Source organism: Lissotriton vulgaris, chromosome 9, assembly GCF_964263255.1.
Source record: "Lissotriton vulgaris chromosome 9, aLisVul1.2, whole genome shotgun sequence".
Classification (NCBI taxonomy): domain Eukaryota; kingdom Metazoa; phylum Chordata; class Amphibia; order Caudata; family Salamandridae; genus Lissotriton; species Lissotriton vulgaris.
In genome coordinates, this window is record NC_141697.1 from 952,995,044 (window position 1) to 953,010,062 (window position 15,019).

The 15,019-nt window shown below is 47.6% G+C and overlaps 1 protein-coding gene across 2 annotated transcripts in view; it reads left to right on the forward strand.

Annotated features, from left to right (window-relative positions):
- The window catches only part of GNAT1 (G protein subunit alpha transducin 1), a 470,352-nt gene that overhangs the window by 286,220 nt on the left and 169,113 nt on the right, over window positions 1-15,019 (forward strand). The window contains exon 1 of one of the 2 annotated variants that reach the window (XM_086938803.1): window positions 3,641-3,957. The exons of the other annotated variant lie outside the window; for it this stretch is intronic. Within the exon in view, the coding sequence (XP_086794929.1) occupies window positions 3,852-3,957 (106 nt within the window). The 5' untranslated portion in view covers window positions 3,641-3,851. Of the gene's footprint in view, window positions 1-3,640; window positions 3,958-15,019 lie in introns of those variants that run through there. 2 annotated transcript variants of the gene reach the window in all.

Here is a 15,019-nt window from a genome sequence, read left to right on the forward strand (position 1 = left end):
GTAGTGCTGGTCCGGATGCAGGTGAATTTGCAGGCGTTGCAGCTGAAGGGTCCGTGGGTGCGTCTCGGGGTGGCTCTGTAGCATCCTGTGATTCGGCCGGCGTTGAGTGCGTTGAGGGTGGCGGCGTCATACGTCCGGCGGGTGGGTTGGGGTCTGCGGGGGCCAGGGGTCCAGGCGCGGACGGGCGCAGACGGGCTTACCTTTGGCGCGCCCGCTGCGCGTCTACGCTGCGCGTTCACCACTCTGCCATATGTGGAGAGTGGGGGGGGGCGGAGCGAGGGAGGGTCAGCTGGGAGGCGGGAGCGGGGTGGCGAATGGGAAGGGCAAGCGAGGGAAGGGGGCGGGCCGCAGGGGGGCAGCGGCGGGGAGCGGGAAGGTGGCGGGAAACGCGGCAGGGGCTGGGCACCACAATGGGGGGAAACAGCGGGCGAAGAAAACACAGGGGGCAAGACAAGTGAAACGGCGAAAACGCTGCAAAATAACAGGGGAGAGCAGGCAAGGTTACACGGAGGCAGAATGCAGAAAAATAACAGGGGAGAGCAGGAGGAGAGCAAGCAAGGTTACACGGAGGCAAAATGCGAAAGAACAACAATGGAGAGCAGGAGGAGAGCAAGCAAGGTTACACGGAGGCAAAAATGCAGTAAATAACAGGGGAGAGCAGGAGGAGAGCAAGTAAGGTTCAGGAGAACCGAAATACAAGTAGAGCAGGAGCAGTTCCGGCGGTCGGGGGCCGGGAGCACAGCTGAGAGCAGTGGCGGCACTTGGTGGAGCGGGCTCACTCATGGGGAGTGTGCACGGTGGGGTGACCGGCCCAAAGGGACAAAGGTCACTGCTCCTCACCGTGATCGCTCTCTATTTATGGTCCAGTGGGAGGGAGGGTCAGCTGGGAGGCGGGAGCGGGGTGGCGAATGGGAAGGGCGAGCGAGGGAAGGGGGCGGGGCCGCAGGGGGGTAGCGGCGGGGAGGTGGCGGGAAACGCGGCAGGGGCTGGGCACCACAATGGGGGGAAACAGCGGGCGAAGAAAACACAGGGGGCAAGACAAGAGAAACGGTGAAAACGCTGCAAAATAACAGGGGAGAGCAGGCAAGGTTACACGGAGGCAGAATGCAGAAAAATAACAAGGGAGAGCAGGAGAGCAAGCAAGGTTACACAGAGGCAAAATGCGAAAGAACAACAATGGAGAGCAGGAGGAGAGAAAGCAAGGTTACACGGAGGCAAGAATGGTATAAATAACAGGGGAGAGCAGGAGGAGAGCAAGTAAGGTTCAGGAGAACCGAAATACAAGTAGAGCAGGAGCAGTTCCGGCGGTCGGGGGGCCGGGAGCACAGCTGAGAGCAGTTGCGGCACTTGGTGGGAGCGGGCTCACTCACGGGGAGTGTGCACGGTGGGGTGACCGGCCCAGAGGGACAAAGGTCTTCTTGTGGGCTGCTCTGCAATGTGACAAAGTGTAGACTAGATTGCCAATAGGTCAGGTGTAGTCGACCAGCCTGCTCACCTAGCGGCAGATTTACAATAAAATAACACAGCGCGGTGCAGCAAGTAATTTTGCTGCGCTGCGTTCATTTGGAAGCACAGGGATGCGGCATATTTACAACAATATGTCAGGTCTCTGTGCTTCCCCCTGTGCTTGCGCACAAACTGCTGCCATGCACCAGCGCAGGCCCCATTGCACCAAGTGCAAGGATGCCTGCATCACGGGGATGATTGTTTATGTACAGGAGGGATTCCAGAAATGGCGTTTTGCAACTTCTATGTGTGCTGCATTAGCACACATGGAACTTGTAAAACGTCTTTACTTAAAATATTCTTTATGTGCAGGAAGGGACTCCTTCGTGTACATACAAAGTCATTAGAGGGTATTTCCTCGTTCTACGTGTGCTGCAGAATGCAGCACGCATAGAAAGAGGAAAAAAAACTAGGAGAAATTAATACATTTCTCCTCGTTGCGCCTCCTTACGCCTCTCCTGGGGAGGTGTAGCATTGACACATTTCCAGATTTAGGATTTCTTGTAAATCTAGAAAAGTGTCAGGTTTGGTGGGTGTTGCGTGGGAACACCCACAGCAACACCCATAGAACGCCCCTTTCATGCAAAGTGCTGCATGCAAAGGGGCCACATTTACAAGGACAGGAAAAGCCACGCAGGGTGGCTTTTCATGTCCTTGTAAATATGGAGCAGCAAAATGCGCCACGGGTGCCTCACAAAAAGTGATGCACCGGTGGCGCCAAGGGCTTGTAAATCTGCCCCTTAATCTTCCATAAATGCCACTAGATTTGCTTTTGCGTACCCTGGGTCAGATTTACAAGCCCCTTGCGCCACTTTTACGTCACTTTGAACATGGGAAAAGTGACGCAAAAGTGGCGCAAGTCGCTTGTAAATCTTCCCCTCTGTATCTCCAGTCAGAAAATCTCTTTCTCTACCCTGTCCATAATGCACAGTGCTTCACTGCCGTCGTCGAAGGGGTGTCGTGGCTGACCAGTATTGTAAACACGAGTTTAATGTGTGGGATAAAGCACTGCAGTTACCTGCACAATAGATTGCTTTTCGAAGTTGTTCTTATGCACATTATGCAATTGATTCTGATGTAACACTAATGCACTTGCTTTGCATACAATTTTGTAATTGTTGCCATTTTAACCCTTGCTGCTGTTATTAAATAATTTTGCTTTGTATCTTTATGTGTATTATATATTAGACGCATATTGGTGCACATAGCAAATCGCCTGTCGGCTGTTCTTGGAGATGAGTTGCATGTTTTTTGCTCGGGGTGGCTCAATTCTTTGTTCTCAGATGTTTCTTCGTTCTCTTTTTGCTCTGCTGCACTGGCCACGTCCACATATGAAATCTCGATATGTACACGAAAATGAGGTGTTCCATACGTGTATCTCAGGGAATTCAGCAAAAATGTATCTGAGCCTGCTGCCTGGTTGCTCCATGCGATAACAGCCTTTTTCTGGAATTTGCACTATTTTTTTTTATTCAAATTCTTTTTCACAATGCCACGTTCTTCCTTTTTTTGCTATACTATGCATTTACCCTCTTCAAATCAGACCTCAAAAAGTTGTGATTGACTTTATCTCTCCATACACTTAATATCTTGCTCTGAAAAGCTCAGAACTTCATATGATGTAATATCTAATAGCTCACAAAGCGGTCTTCTCTATACCGCGCAACAAGCATTTCGCTCTTAAGAAAGCGCAGTTTGCTCAAAGACCAAGCTGCCCGAATTGTGATAACTTTATTTTGGGGCGTAATAAATACTTTGCTAATTCTTTGCTTAAGATGGGACAGACGGCGGATATGGGAGGAGGTTCGCGCAGGTCACAGTCTTGCCATTTTATAGCCCGGATCACTCGGTCCCAACGATCAAATCTTCTGGACTCAGCGCAGGGAAAGACTTAAAGACCTTTATCCCAGAAAGTGGCTTAGCTTTCAGCTGAGAGCAGCAACTCTGAGGGAAAGCCACGGCTTGCTCATCACACCTGCTGCCCACCTAGGCACCTGTCCTTGGCTGCCATTGGTCCTTGGAGACCAGGTGACCACCGTGGACTGCACAATCCTTCTAAGAAGTAGAGCAGCGGGGATTTGGGGCAGAGCTGGGGGGCGGGGGATCTATCCGATCATTCCTTCTGCATCCTGAGCCAGTGAAAGGCAAGGAAGAACGCGTCGCGAGGAGGCGAGAGCTGGGGCTCCCCACCTGGATCCCCCCCCAAAAAATCTGAAAAGCCATTCAAGGAAGGAGAGGGCTTAAGGAAATTGAAAAACTGGAATAAGCCCTGTCAAAGGGAGTTCTTCCAAAAAATCAGCCATTTGCTGCTGCCTGTGAAACCGTGGTCCTTGTGACTCCAGAAGATGGGGGCCGGTGCCAGTGCCGAGGCGAAGCACTCCAGGGAGTTGGAGAAGAAGTTGAAGGAGGACGCGGAGAAGGATGCCCGCACGGTCAAGCTGCTCCTGCTGGGTAAATGCCATCTTTTGAAACTAGTGGTCCAGTGTGAGGCTTTGGAAGCTTGCATAGACTTTTGGGTCTCTGGCCAATGGTGGTCTTTCTTTAGGAAACCTGCTCCCTACCCTCTGATATCAATAGATTTGGGGAGACCCAATAAACCCTTGTAGGCTTGGGCAATGGATAATTAAGGTAAGAGGTGACTACAAGGGATTTTGTTCATTGACTAAGTACATATAGTTTGACACATGTCAATCAAAGGTTCTTAAGATATTAAACCCATTTGTATCTCTAGGATAACTTGTATCGCCCCTACCCTCTGAGGCAACAGCAGAAAGATGTACCATAGACAGCATTTGACTTTGATGTACTTGAGCACCTTATCAGGGACCCTAATGCTGAGCTGATAGAGAGAATCTGCTACACCTTTGAGGTGCTATCTATCCTTTTCAATCAAAATAACAGACTAACATATCCACCGCTCAAATTAATGTCATATGTCCCCTAGAGCAGTGGTCTTTTAAATCCCGCGCTGTCCCAGTGGAAAACATAAAATCACTGGGGCTCCCCTCAAAAATGTTCACAATTATTACTTTAAACTGTCAATGTTTAAATAAGCATAAACATATTTAAACATTGCAGTTAAGTTCTGTTATCGTTTTAAAAATGCTGTCAAATACATGATTGCCACTCATATTATTCTGGTCAGGCAGGCCTTACCAAGGTGTAAAATATCCATAGTGTGATTATTAGAAAAGGCGGTGGAGGTTTAGATGAATATTTGGAGTCCCTTCCCTTTTGACACTTTCTTCCAGCTACAATATAAATGACAAAAGACGCTAGGGATGGCTCATTACAGAGTGGCTTAGTGCTGCTTGTGTTTTTCAGCTTAAAACAAAGCACTGTTATCAGCATAGTGTTTCCTTTGGCCAGAGCCTGGCGCACCCACTGGGATCACTTGAGGCACCCCCACTTTGAAGACCTCTGCTCTAGAGTAACTCACCACTAATCCTTTTTGGATTCCGGAGTAGCGTGCTGCTTGCCGAAAAGCGCTTTTAACACCTCATCAGGGGTAGCAAGCGCTATATAAATCCAAACCTTTCCCTCTTCCATCCCTCCACTATCCATTTCAATCCAAATAACAGGCTAACATATCCACCGTTCACATTAATTTGATATCTCACTATACTAATTCACCACTAATCATTTTTGGGTTCCGGAGTAGCGTGCTACTCGCCCAAAAAAGTGTTTTGACGCCTTGTCAGGGTTCGTAAACGCTGCATAAATGCAATTCCAAATCCAATATAAAGCGCATAGAACAGGTGTAGCATGAGCATGTGTATCTCGTACTCCCTGAGGGTTGTAGTAGGCAGGAGAGATGAAACACACTGCTTGCAGCCTTAGTTTGAAAGGTAGGAGAGAGGCAGATGGATGCCTGTCTTCATGTGAGTTGTGTTGAGAACATGGACTGTGCAAATGTTTGCCCTCAGCTTGGACAGAGGTGAAAGAATGTATAGCAGGGTCTCCTACAACGCAGGAGATAATGAGTCTGAAAAACCTGTCTCTTCAGCTTGAACGGGATACAAATATTCAGAACCAGACTCTTCGAGAGCTGAGTGTTCAGATTATACAGCTATTGCCTTCAGTTGAGACCCATAGGTTGAAATGTTGCCTGTTTGCCTGAGAGCTCTCGAAGCTGCTGAGAAGAGACTGCACTGATCAGTAAAGCTGTGTTTAATGCCGCTAATAATAAAGCTGATGTGTATCCAGTGCTTAATTTGTGGGGGAGGGGGGAAGTGCAGGCTCCTAAAGTTTTTCTTAGAAGCTCAACGTCGATGCTTCTGAATTTCGAGCTTGGCATTACCAACATTTCATGGTCTTGATTCTGCCTCATGCATTTTTTCTATTACCGGTTCTTTTTCTTCCCTGCTTTTTCTCTCGTCAATGTTTTCCTCTCTTTCTCTTACACCTTCTTTTTCCCTTTCTTTTCTTTCTCTCTCTGGCTCTGGGTCCAAGTTTGTTGACTATAAATACGTTCTGTGTCCTAAAAATGAGTGCTAGTGCCCACCTACAGCACAAATTAAGCACGGTTGGGTATCTCTGAGCGTCACAAAGGGGCTTAAAATGCACAAACTTGTGTTATAGTTAAAATCTGTTTTTATTGTCGCGTGGCAATACAAGAACATCGAGACAACGACAACAAGCATCGCAGCGCTTAGGAGAAGGGTCATGAAAACATAATGCAACAATTTTAACAATCCCCACAACCCCACTCCCCCCCCCCCCTCCCCCAGAGGCACTCACTAGGTTCAATGTTATCACAGGTCTTAGATATCTGGCACAGTGGAAGGTGCTAGATCACTTAAGCATAGCAAACTGAAATAGTTGGGGTACGTCAGTTCTCTGAACTCTAGACAGGAGAGTGATGTATGGTCACCAGAGTTCTCTATAGGAGTCCCCTTGGGAGGTCATTACCAAAGAGAGCTTCTCCATGCCCAAGATATGCTTTAGGTGGTGGAGGTAACCCAGGTGCATCAGAAGCTTAGATGTACCCCAATGTGCAGGATGGTCTGCTGAGACACTCCTCATTCCAGGCCAATGTGATGGCCTTTGTGGGACTTGAGCAGGAAGGTGAGCATGCTGGGGAGGCCCAGTATGGTGTAAGCAGGGAATCAGGGTAATTGCATGCCTAGATGCAAATCTATGTCTGTAAGGAACGCTTCCCAAAATTGTGCAAGCTTAGGGCACTCCCAGACACTATGGAGCTGAGTCCAGGTTGACCTACAGTGCCGCCAACAGTCCGTGCTAACCCCTGGGTTGCCCTGGTGTGAATGAGAAGTCAGATACCAGTAGGTGACAATCTTGGTGGCCGTCTCAATGGCAGCAGCATTGCGTGAAGTGCGTCCAGCTCTATGATACACCTCGTGCTACTCTTTTGGAGTTAGCTGTCTACCTAATTCAAGTTCCCAGGGTTTCTGCGCTGAAGAATTAGGAGATGGGAGGGTGTGCAGTATAACACTGTACAGTTCGGTGACCATGAGTTTGTCTGTGGTTTTTGTCAACAGCCACTTCTCATATGCTGTCAGGGGGTGTTGTGCTCCAGCTTGCACGGTAGGGTGCAGACTAGTTCCTGATCTGCAGGTAATGCAGTCGTACCTTCTCCAGGAGTGTAAAGTCCTCATGCAGGCATTCAAAGGGGAGTAAGCCACATTTGTCAAATAAGTGGCCCATGGATCGACAACCAACCGCCTGCCACAGGTGAAATGCAGTTTGATCAAGGCCTGGTGAAAAGTCTGTATTACCCACTATTAGTGTCAACGGGGAGGGGAATGAAGATAAACCTTTATAAGCTGCTACTCTGTCCCAAACCTTCAACGACGATCTAGTAAGCGGGGAAGAGTAAAGGCCACACGCCTGGCGTGTCAATGGATGCCTGCCAGTGCGCGGTCCATAAAAAGCCCATGTTTTTCTGATTCTGCCCACAACCATTCCACCATGTAGCGTAAAATGGACCATTTGATAGTAAAGTAGAAGATTAGGGATTCCCAGTGCATCCTGGACTAGAGGTCGGTAGCTCTGCTCCTGGCTGCATTGTGGGTGCCTGTCCACCTAGACAAAGTCATGCATCGCAGCTAGTAAAGATGAGATCATCCCAGTAGGAGGTTCAATCAGGAGGGTCTGAAAGAGAAAAAGTATTTACAGGAGGGCAGTCATCTCTAACACTGCGGTTCGACCTAGCAAGGAGACATGGTATAATTTAGATTGTGCAAGATCCATGATAACCTGGTGGAGAAGAGTCTGATAATTTAGAGTCAAGGTATCAGCAACTGTCGTAGCTAACTATAACTAGCAAAAGGATGGATGTCGATGTCCACTGTATTGGGTATTGTTGCTGGCAGAAGCCAGCCTCCCCAACGAATAGCTCCACCACATCTAAAAATGCCGGGAGATGAATAAGAGGGTTGTCCAATGCCACAATCACATTGTCTGTGTAAAGGCTAATGGCATGTTCCTCCCTGCCAAAACAAACCCGAGTGATGTTCGGTTTGTCACACACTCTTTGAGGAAATGACTCCATGCATAGTGCAAACAGCAAGGGCGATAATTGCACCCTTGCTGTGTCCCTAAGCAAATGGAGAATGGATCTGATGTCTGGCCATTGACCCCAACAGTTGCCCTTGGGAAGCCATATTTTCTCAAGATCCAAGTGCAAAACCGCGCCCCAAAGCGGAAGCGATTGAATGTCGCCGCCAAGTGTGGCCAGTAAACATGGTCGAATGCCTTCTCTGCATCTATGGCCAGCAGTATTAATTCCCGCTTAGATCGCCCTGCTTTGTCAATGAGATGTAGAATTCTCTTGGTGTTGTCATTGCATTGCCAGTGCGGGACAATCCCTGCCTGATCTGGGACTATGAGGCCTGGCATGAGCGGATTCAGGCGGCCTGTAAGATACACATAAAAAGGTCAGCATCTATGAAAAGGAGGGAAATTGCCAAGAAGACCCACATTGTATGTTATCCTTCCCAGGCTTGGGGATCACATTGTCTGTGTAAAGGATAATGGCATGTTCCTCCCTGCCATAACAAACCCCAGTTATGTTCGGTTTGTCACACACTCTTTGAGGGACTGGCTCCACGTATAGTGCAAACAGCAAGGGCGACAATGGCACCCTTGCTACGTCCTTCTGCAAATGGAGCATGAATCTGATGTCTGGCCATTGATCCCAACAGTTGCCCTCGGGCAGCCATATTTGCTCAAGATCCAAGTGCGAAACCGGGCCCCAAAACAGAAGCGATTGAATGTCGCCGCCAAGTGTGGCCAGTGAACATGGTCGAATGCCTTCTCTGCATCTATGGCCAGCAGTATTAATTCCCGCTTAGATCGCCCTGCTTTGTCAATGAGATGTAAAATTCTCTTGGGGTTGTCACTGCATTGCCGGTGCGGGGCAATCCCTGCCTGATCTGGGACTATGAGGCCTGGCATGAGCAGATTCAGGCGGCCTGTAAGATACTCATAAAAAGCTCAGCATCTTTGAAAAGGAGGGAAATTGGCCAAGAAGACCCACATTATATGTTATCCTTCCCAGGCTTGAGGGTGACAACTATAGAGGCTTCCAGAATCTAGCCTGGAGCCGTGGAGGGGCGGTGATCGAAACTCCTTTTTTCTCTATTTTTCGTTTTGCTTTAATCAATTGCCAGAATGTATTCACCATTTATTGTTATGTATGTTTGAATGTCACTGTCTGTTCTTCCATACAATGTTTGTTTAATTAATGATTACAATGAATTTTGCTCACATTCAGTTTTGACACTGTTGTGCATTTAAAAGTCCTACTTTGGTTTGACCTTATGTTCAACACATTCTTTGTCTGCCTATAATATGTTTTGTTCGACAAATGAAGTACAATTGTTTAATTAAATGGTATAAATAAAAGTACCTGGTTGGAAACGACAGTTTGCGCTTTCAATGTCCCATGAATAGGGGTTTAACTGAGTCGTGGAGAGGCACTCCTTTTTCTGATTGCATTTACTAGGCCCAGCCTCCCCACTCGTCCACTAGGGCCAAGCTCCCCTTGTACTCCTTCTCTGCATCTATGGCCAGCAGTATTAATTCCCGCTTAGATCGCCCTGCTTTGTCAATGAGATGTAGAATTCTCTTGGTGTTGTCATTGCATTGCCAGTGCGGGACAATCCCTGCCTGATCTGGGACTATGAGGCCTGGCATGAGCGGATTCAGGCGGCCTGTAAGATACACATAAAAAGGTCAGCATCTATGAAAAGGAGGGAAATTGCCAAGAAGACCCACATTGTATGTTATCCTTCCCAGGCTTGGGGATCACATTGTCTGTGTAAAGGATAATGGCATGTTCCTCCCTGCCATAACAAACCCCAGTTATGTTCGGTTTGTCACACACTCTTTGAGGGACTGGCTCCACGTATAGTGCAAACAGCAAGGGCGACAATGGCACCCTTGCTACGTCCTTCTGCAAATGGAGCATGAATCTGATGTCTGGCCATTGATCCCAACAGTTGCCCTCGGGCAGCCATATTTGCTCAAGATCCAAGTGCGAAACCGGGCCCCAAAACAGAAGCGATTGAATGTCGCCGCCAAGTGTGGCCAGTGAACATGGTCGAATGCCTTCTCTGCATCTATGGCCAGCAGTATTAATTCCCGCTTAGATCGCCCTGCTTTGTCAATGAGATGTAAAATTCTCTTGGGGTTGTCACTGCATTGCCGGTGCGGGGCAATCCCTGCCTGATCTGGGACTATGAGGCCTGGCATGAGCAGATTCAGGCGGCCTGTAAGATACTCATAAAAAGCTCAGCATCTTTGAAAAGGAGGGAAATTGGCCAAGAAGACCCACATTATATGTTATCCTTCCCAGGCTTGAGGGTGACAACTATAGAGGCTTCCAGAATCTAGCCTGGAGCCGTGGAGGGGCGGTGATCGAATTGTAGAGCCGGGTTAGTATCGGGCCAGTGTGGTACAGAAGGACTTATAAAACAAAGCCAGAAAACCATTCGGTCCTGGTGACTTAAGCAACTTCTGTCGCACTATAGCAGATATGACTTCCTCTATACAAATTGGACTGTCCAACCTGTTTGCTTGGTCGTCCGTGAGCAATGGTGTACACAAACCTTGGAGGTAGAGGTCTGGCTTATTGGGGGGGGTAGTGATTGGGCTGAGTTGCATTCCTTATAAAAAACCTGGAAGTGGGAAGGTATGAGGCTGTCTCCCACAATTTCTGAGCCGTCTCTCATTATTGAGGGCTCAACAGTCACAGCCTATCATTGAGCTTGCTTCCTGTTAGCTTTATTTATTTATTTATTTTATTTGCAAAGTTTTATATAGCGCTGGCTAGACCCTGGAGTATCAGAGCGCTTTACACGAGGATCAGTGAGTTACAGGTTACATAGTTACATCACCTAAATCAAAGAATCGGGGCACAAGGAGACGGGGGAGGGAAGGAACCAAAACGGGGAGACAAGGAAAACAATGTCAGTTGTCCGGCTGGGTAGGTGACGGCCAAGGGGGCGAACCAGAGCCAAACTCCTCTATAGCTTCATAGGACAGCTCCACCTGGCATTGGCCAAGGTTGTTCGGGCTCTGCGGTAAGAACAAACAGTTATGGTATCCGCCCAGGGGGCATTGTCATAGTTCCATCGAAAGCTCCGGTCCCGGTGTTACTGGGAAGTGCTGCCCGCCTCGTCCTCCAGCTCCCCCTAGGTCAAGAGTGGTGAGAGGAGAGGTGGAAGGGACAGTTCCAAAGTCTGCAGATTGTGGGACAGCCCATCGTTCTTGCCTCCAACCCTCTTCGCGGGCGTGAAACTGAAGAGAAGTTGTGCAGAGAAACCTGATCCTCATCACGGCACTCCCTTGTTCGGGCGCTTGTTTCTTCTCTGTGGGTGAGAAGTAGTTTGATATCTTGGCTGTGGACTTTTTGGTGGCATATGTGCGGCCTCCCTTCTCTGTTATCGAGTAGTTATGTGTCGGACCAACTGACATCACGTGACCTATCCCACGATACAAGAAACCTCGTGATTGGCTTCGCGTTCATCCATCTGATCCTGTACCCGGAAAGGAACGAGTACACCGCGTTGTTTCCAGTAAGTCCGCTTTCCGCCGTTTAATTTCTGTTTTCAGCCTTATTATGATTTGCTACTCCCCCGTAGCATTCTGGTTATCCGTAGGTAATAGTAAAAAACACGAGAGGTGCCAGAAGTCTAAGTTTGCTGGGACCTATATATTATCCCTTCTGTAAGACAAAACCAACAGGTAAATGTACCAGAAAAAACATTCCAATAGCGTGAATGTAGAACCACATAGGAGAGGAAGCTCAGAAAGAAAGACTGAAAAATGCTTGAAAGAATACCCATCAGCCCACTCAATAGCGGAACTTCGTCATCTGGGTTTGTATGGTTGAAATAGTGGTGTCCAGTATGCCCTTCCTCAGGACAAACCCGGGGCTAGCAAACCTGGAACCACATGATTGACCCTCAACCATAGAAGATGAGCGAGTACAGGCTGTAGGGGCAAAGTTGCAGTGCTCAAAAGAAAAGTAAAGATAAGGAAAAATTGTGATCCAAGTGTGATAAAAATACCTATCTTGATGTCATAAGTATAACTTTATTGGGTCTGTCCATCAAGATGGTATGGTTAAAAGCAGAGTGATAATAGCATGCAAGGCTTGCATGCTATTATCACTCTGCTTTTAACCATACCATCTTGATGGACAGACCCAATAAAGTTATACTTATGACATCAAGATAGGTATTTTTATCACACTTGGATCACAATTTTTCCTTATCTTTACTTTTCTTTTGAGCACTGCAACTTTGCCCCTACAGCCTGTACTCGCTCATCTTCTATGGTTGAGGGTCAATCATGTGGTTCCAGGTTTGCTAGCCCCGGGTTTGTCCTGAGGAAGGGCATACTGGACACCACTATTTCAACCATACAAACCCAGATGACGAAGTTCCGCTATTGAGTGGGCTGATGGGTATTCTTTCAAGCATTTTTTCAGTCTTTCTTTCTGAGCTTCCTCTCCTATGTGGTTCTACATTCACGCTATTGGAATGTTTTTTCTGGTACATTAACCTGTTGGTTTTGTCTTACAGAAGGGATAATATATAGGTCCCAGCAAACTTAGACTTCTGGCACCTCTCTTGTTTTTTACTGTCAAGTTGGGGGACAAGGTACCAAGAGGTCTATAAACACGTTTCCCCTCAGGCCCTCCATTACTCTTAGTTGTTTGTGATATCCGTAGGTAATGCCTTCTCGGTTCAGCAGCCGCCTTAATCGGCACTATGCAATTTCCGTCAGATAGGGTAGTCACCCATTCTGTATATGATAGACGGCACACTGCAGCATCACGCCATACTGATTTATTTTAGCAATCACAAATTAACACAGGCTGGTTTCAATATTATGCTATCCGGTTAAGAGAGTGTACTAGCACTTTGCCGTTTGTTTTCAAAAATGTGTCTTGACAATTATGGCAATACCATTATGCAGTAACTGTATTGTTTTTGTTTACTTAGGTAATATGTACGTAATTGGTGTTTTTCTGAATGCTAAGGTCCTGTATGTTTTTCATTTATTGACAGGCCCCTGACGAAGGGTTAGTCCATTAACCCGAAACGCATTGGGCATATTATAAACAACAGAATATTCATGACTAAAATGAATTCTTTGCAACATAATTGAATTCCTTGCAATATAATGGAATATGATGAGAAGAATTGAACTAATAAAAGAATTTATGAAATCAACGAACTAAAGATTTATGAATTTATGGAAATGTTGAATATCACAACCTGATTATGATGAGTGAGTGAAGAAATGCTTCCGTTTCATGTCAAAGGAGCGCATCCTTTGTGGTTTATTGATCACACATTGTACACAATATGTGCGGCCTCCCCCATCTACCAGAGGCTCCCTGACTCCTCTGCACATTGTGGTTGCCCAGCCCAGGTTTCCTTACCTTCACGCGCTTCCCTATAAACTTCTCCGGAGTAAGTCTGTGGTTCTTCTCACCAGTGTGAGAGTCATAGTTCATCGTGGTAAAGGACCACTGTGGCTGTCATCTTGGGGTCAGGCAAGACAATTCTGCCCCTGGTGTTCCATTAGGCCGGTCCACCAGCCACCGTATTGCTAAACTCATGAGAGGGCGATGTGATCACCCAGCCCAAGGATCGCGCCAATATTAAGGACAGTACACGGTCATTGTGATTTCGCCCTCTTTTTCAGTATGATGCAGTGTCTCTTAACAAAAGCTCTGGGCCTTCACTATGTCTCAGTAATGCTTTCCAGATGCCATCTTGGAGTCAGGCAAATTTTATCTCTAGTTTGTTACTGCATCGCTGCCCTTGTTTGCATTTTTAAAGCATAGGCTTTCCGCTTGACTCCCTCATACCCCAGTCATATCGACATGCTACCTGTTCAGCCTCTCGGAGCACCCTTTGCCGTTAGGCCACCATCATATGGACGCCATCTTAGGGTCAGGCAGGCTTACTTAACTCCCTCGTGGGCTGCGTTTAGTTATGCCCCGGTGTTAGCAAGTCTAATTGTGGGGGGGATGTCATCAATGCTTCTTTGAGGCTCAATCTCCACCCCTCGCCAATCTCAAGTGCCTCAGCTGGGACAGACGGGATTTTTCATGGCCTGCGGACCATCCGCAATGCTTGGAGTTCCCGCTGCCACTTTTGCGCAGTATCACCGGGTAGAGGCCCACCCGCCAGGCTCACCTCCAGCATTGTGTCTGGCCTCCACAAGGCACTTCAGTGATCCGCCGTTCCTCCAGGCACGTCAAGTGGTCCTCCAGACCACTCCTGCAACGGTCTTTTCAATTACGTCCTCGCCAGCGCCATCTTGATTCTGCAGCAGCCTCCAGTCCGGAACCTGGATCACTGCAATTCTCACTACTGTGGCATCTCCTCCACAGCGCAGACAGCTCCACTAATGGTTTAATAGTCTCCCACATCTATTCCCTCCCACATAAAAGGAATTTTTAAGACCGAGAAGGGAATATTTTGCTTTGTCAAACTTCAACCCTGCAAGTTGTTTCCTTCCTGACTCCAGATGACGCCATACCTAGGGGCGCCAGTACCATGGTGTATGCATTCCAGTTCCCGCACCTGCTGCTATAATTGTCTCTGTTTATCCCAATGCAATTTATTGTCCACTGCTCATATCGCACTGAGTTTTCCCCTAACCACTACTTTCAGGGTTACCCACTAAAACAAGTTGGAAGAGACAGAGGTATCATTGATAGCCAAAAATTATTAATGGTTAGCGTGACTTGTTTGGGCATTTTGTGTCTCTGGAGGAGGGTTTCACGTAGGCGACAAATCTGGCGCATACGTCTCATCGGGAAAAGTGTGAGATCCAGAGTCACTGAGAATAAAAGGTATAATCACAGGACTGGGGATGGCACTCCCTCCATAGAACCTGGAATCCCATCTCCCGGAGCCATTGGACATCCTGCTGGAGCACCTTCCTGGTCCCCCCTGTCTGTGTGCAGAAGCAGTCTAGTTCATTATGGAACACCAGGCTGAGGTCCCCCCCAGCAGAACCA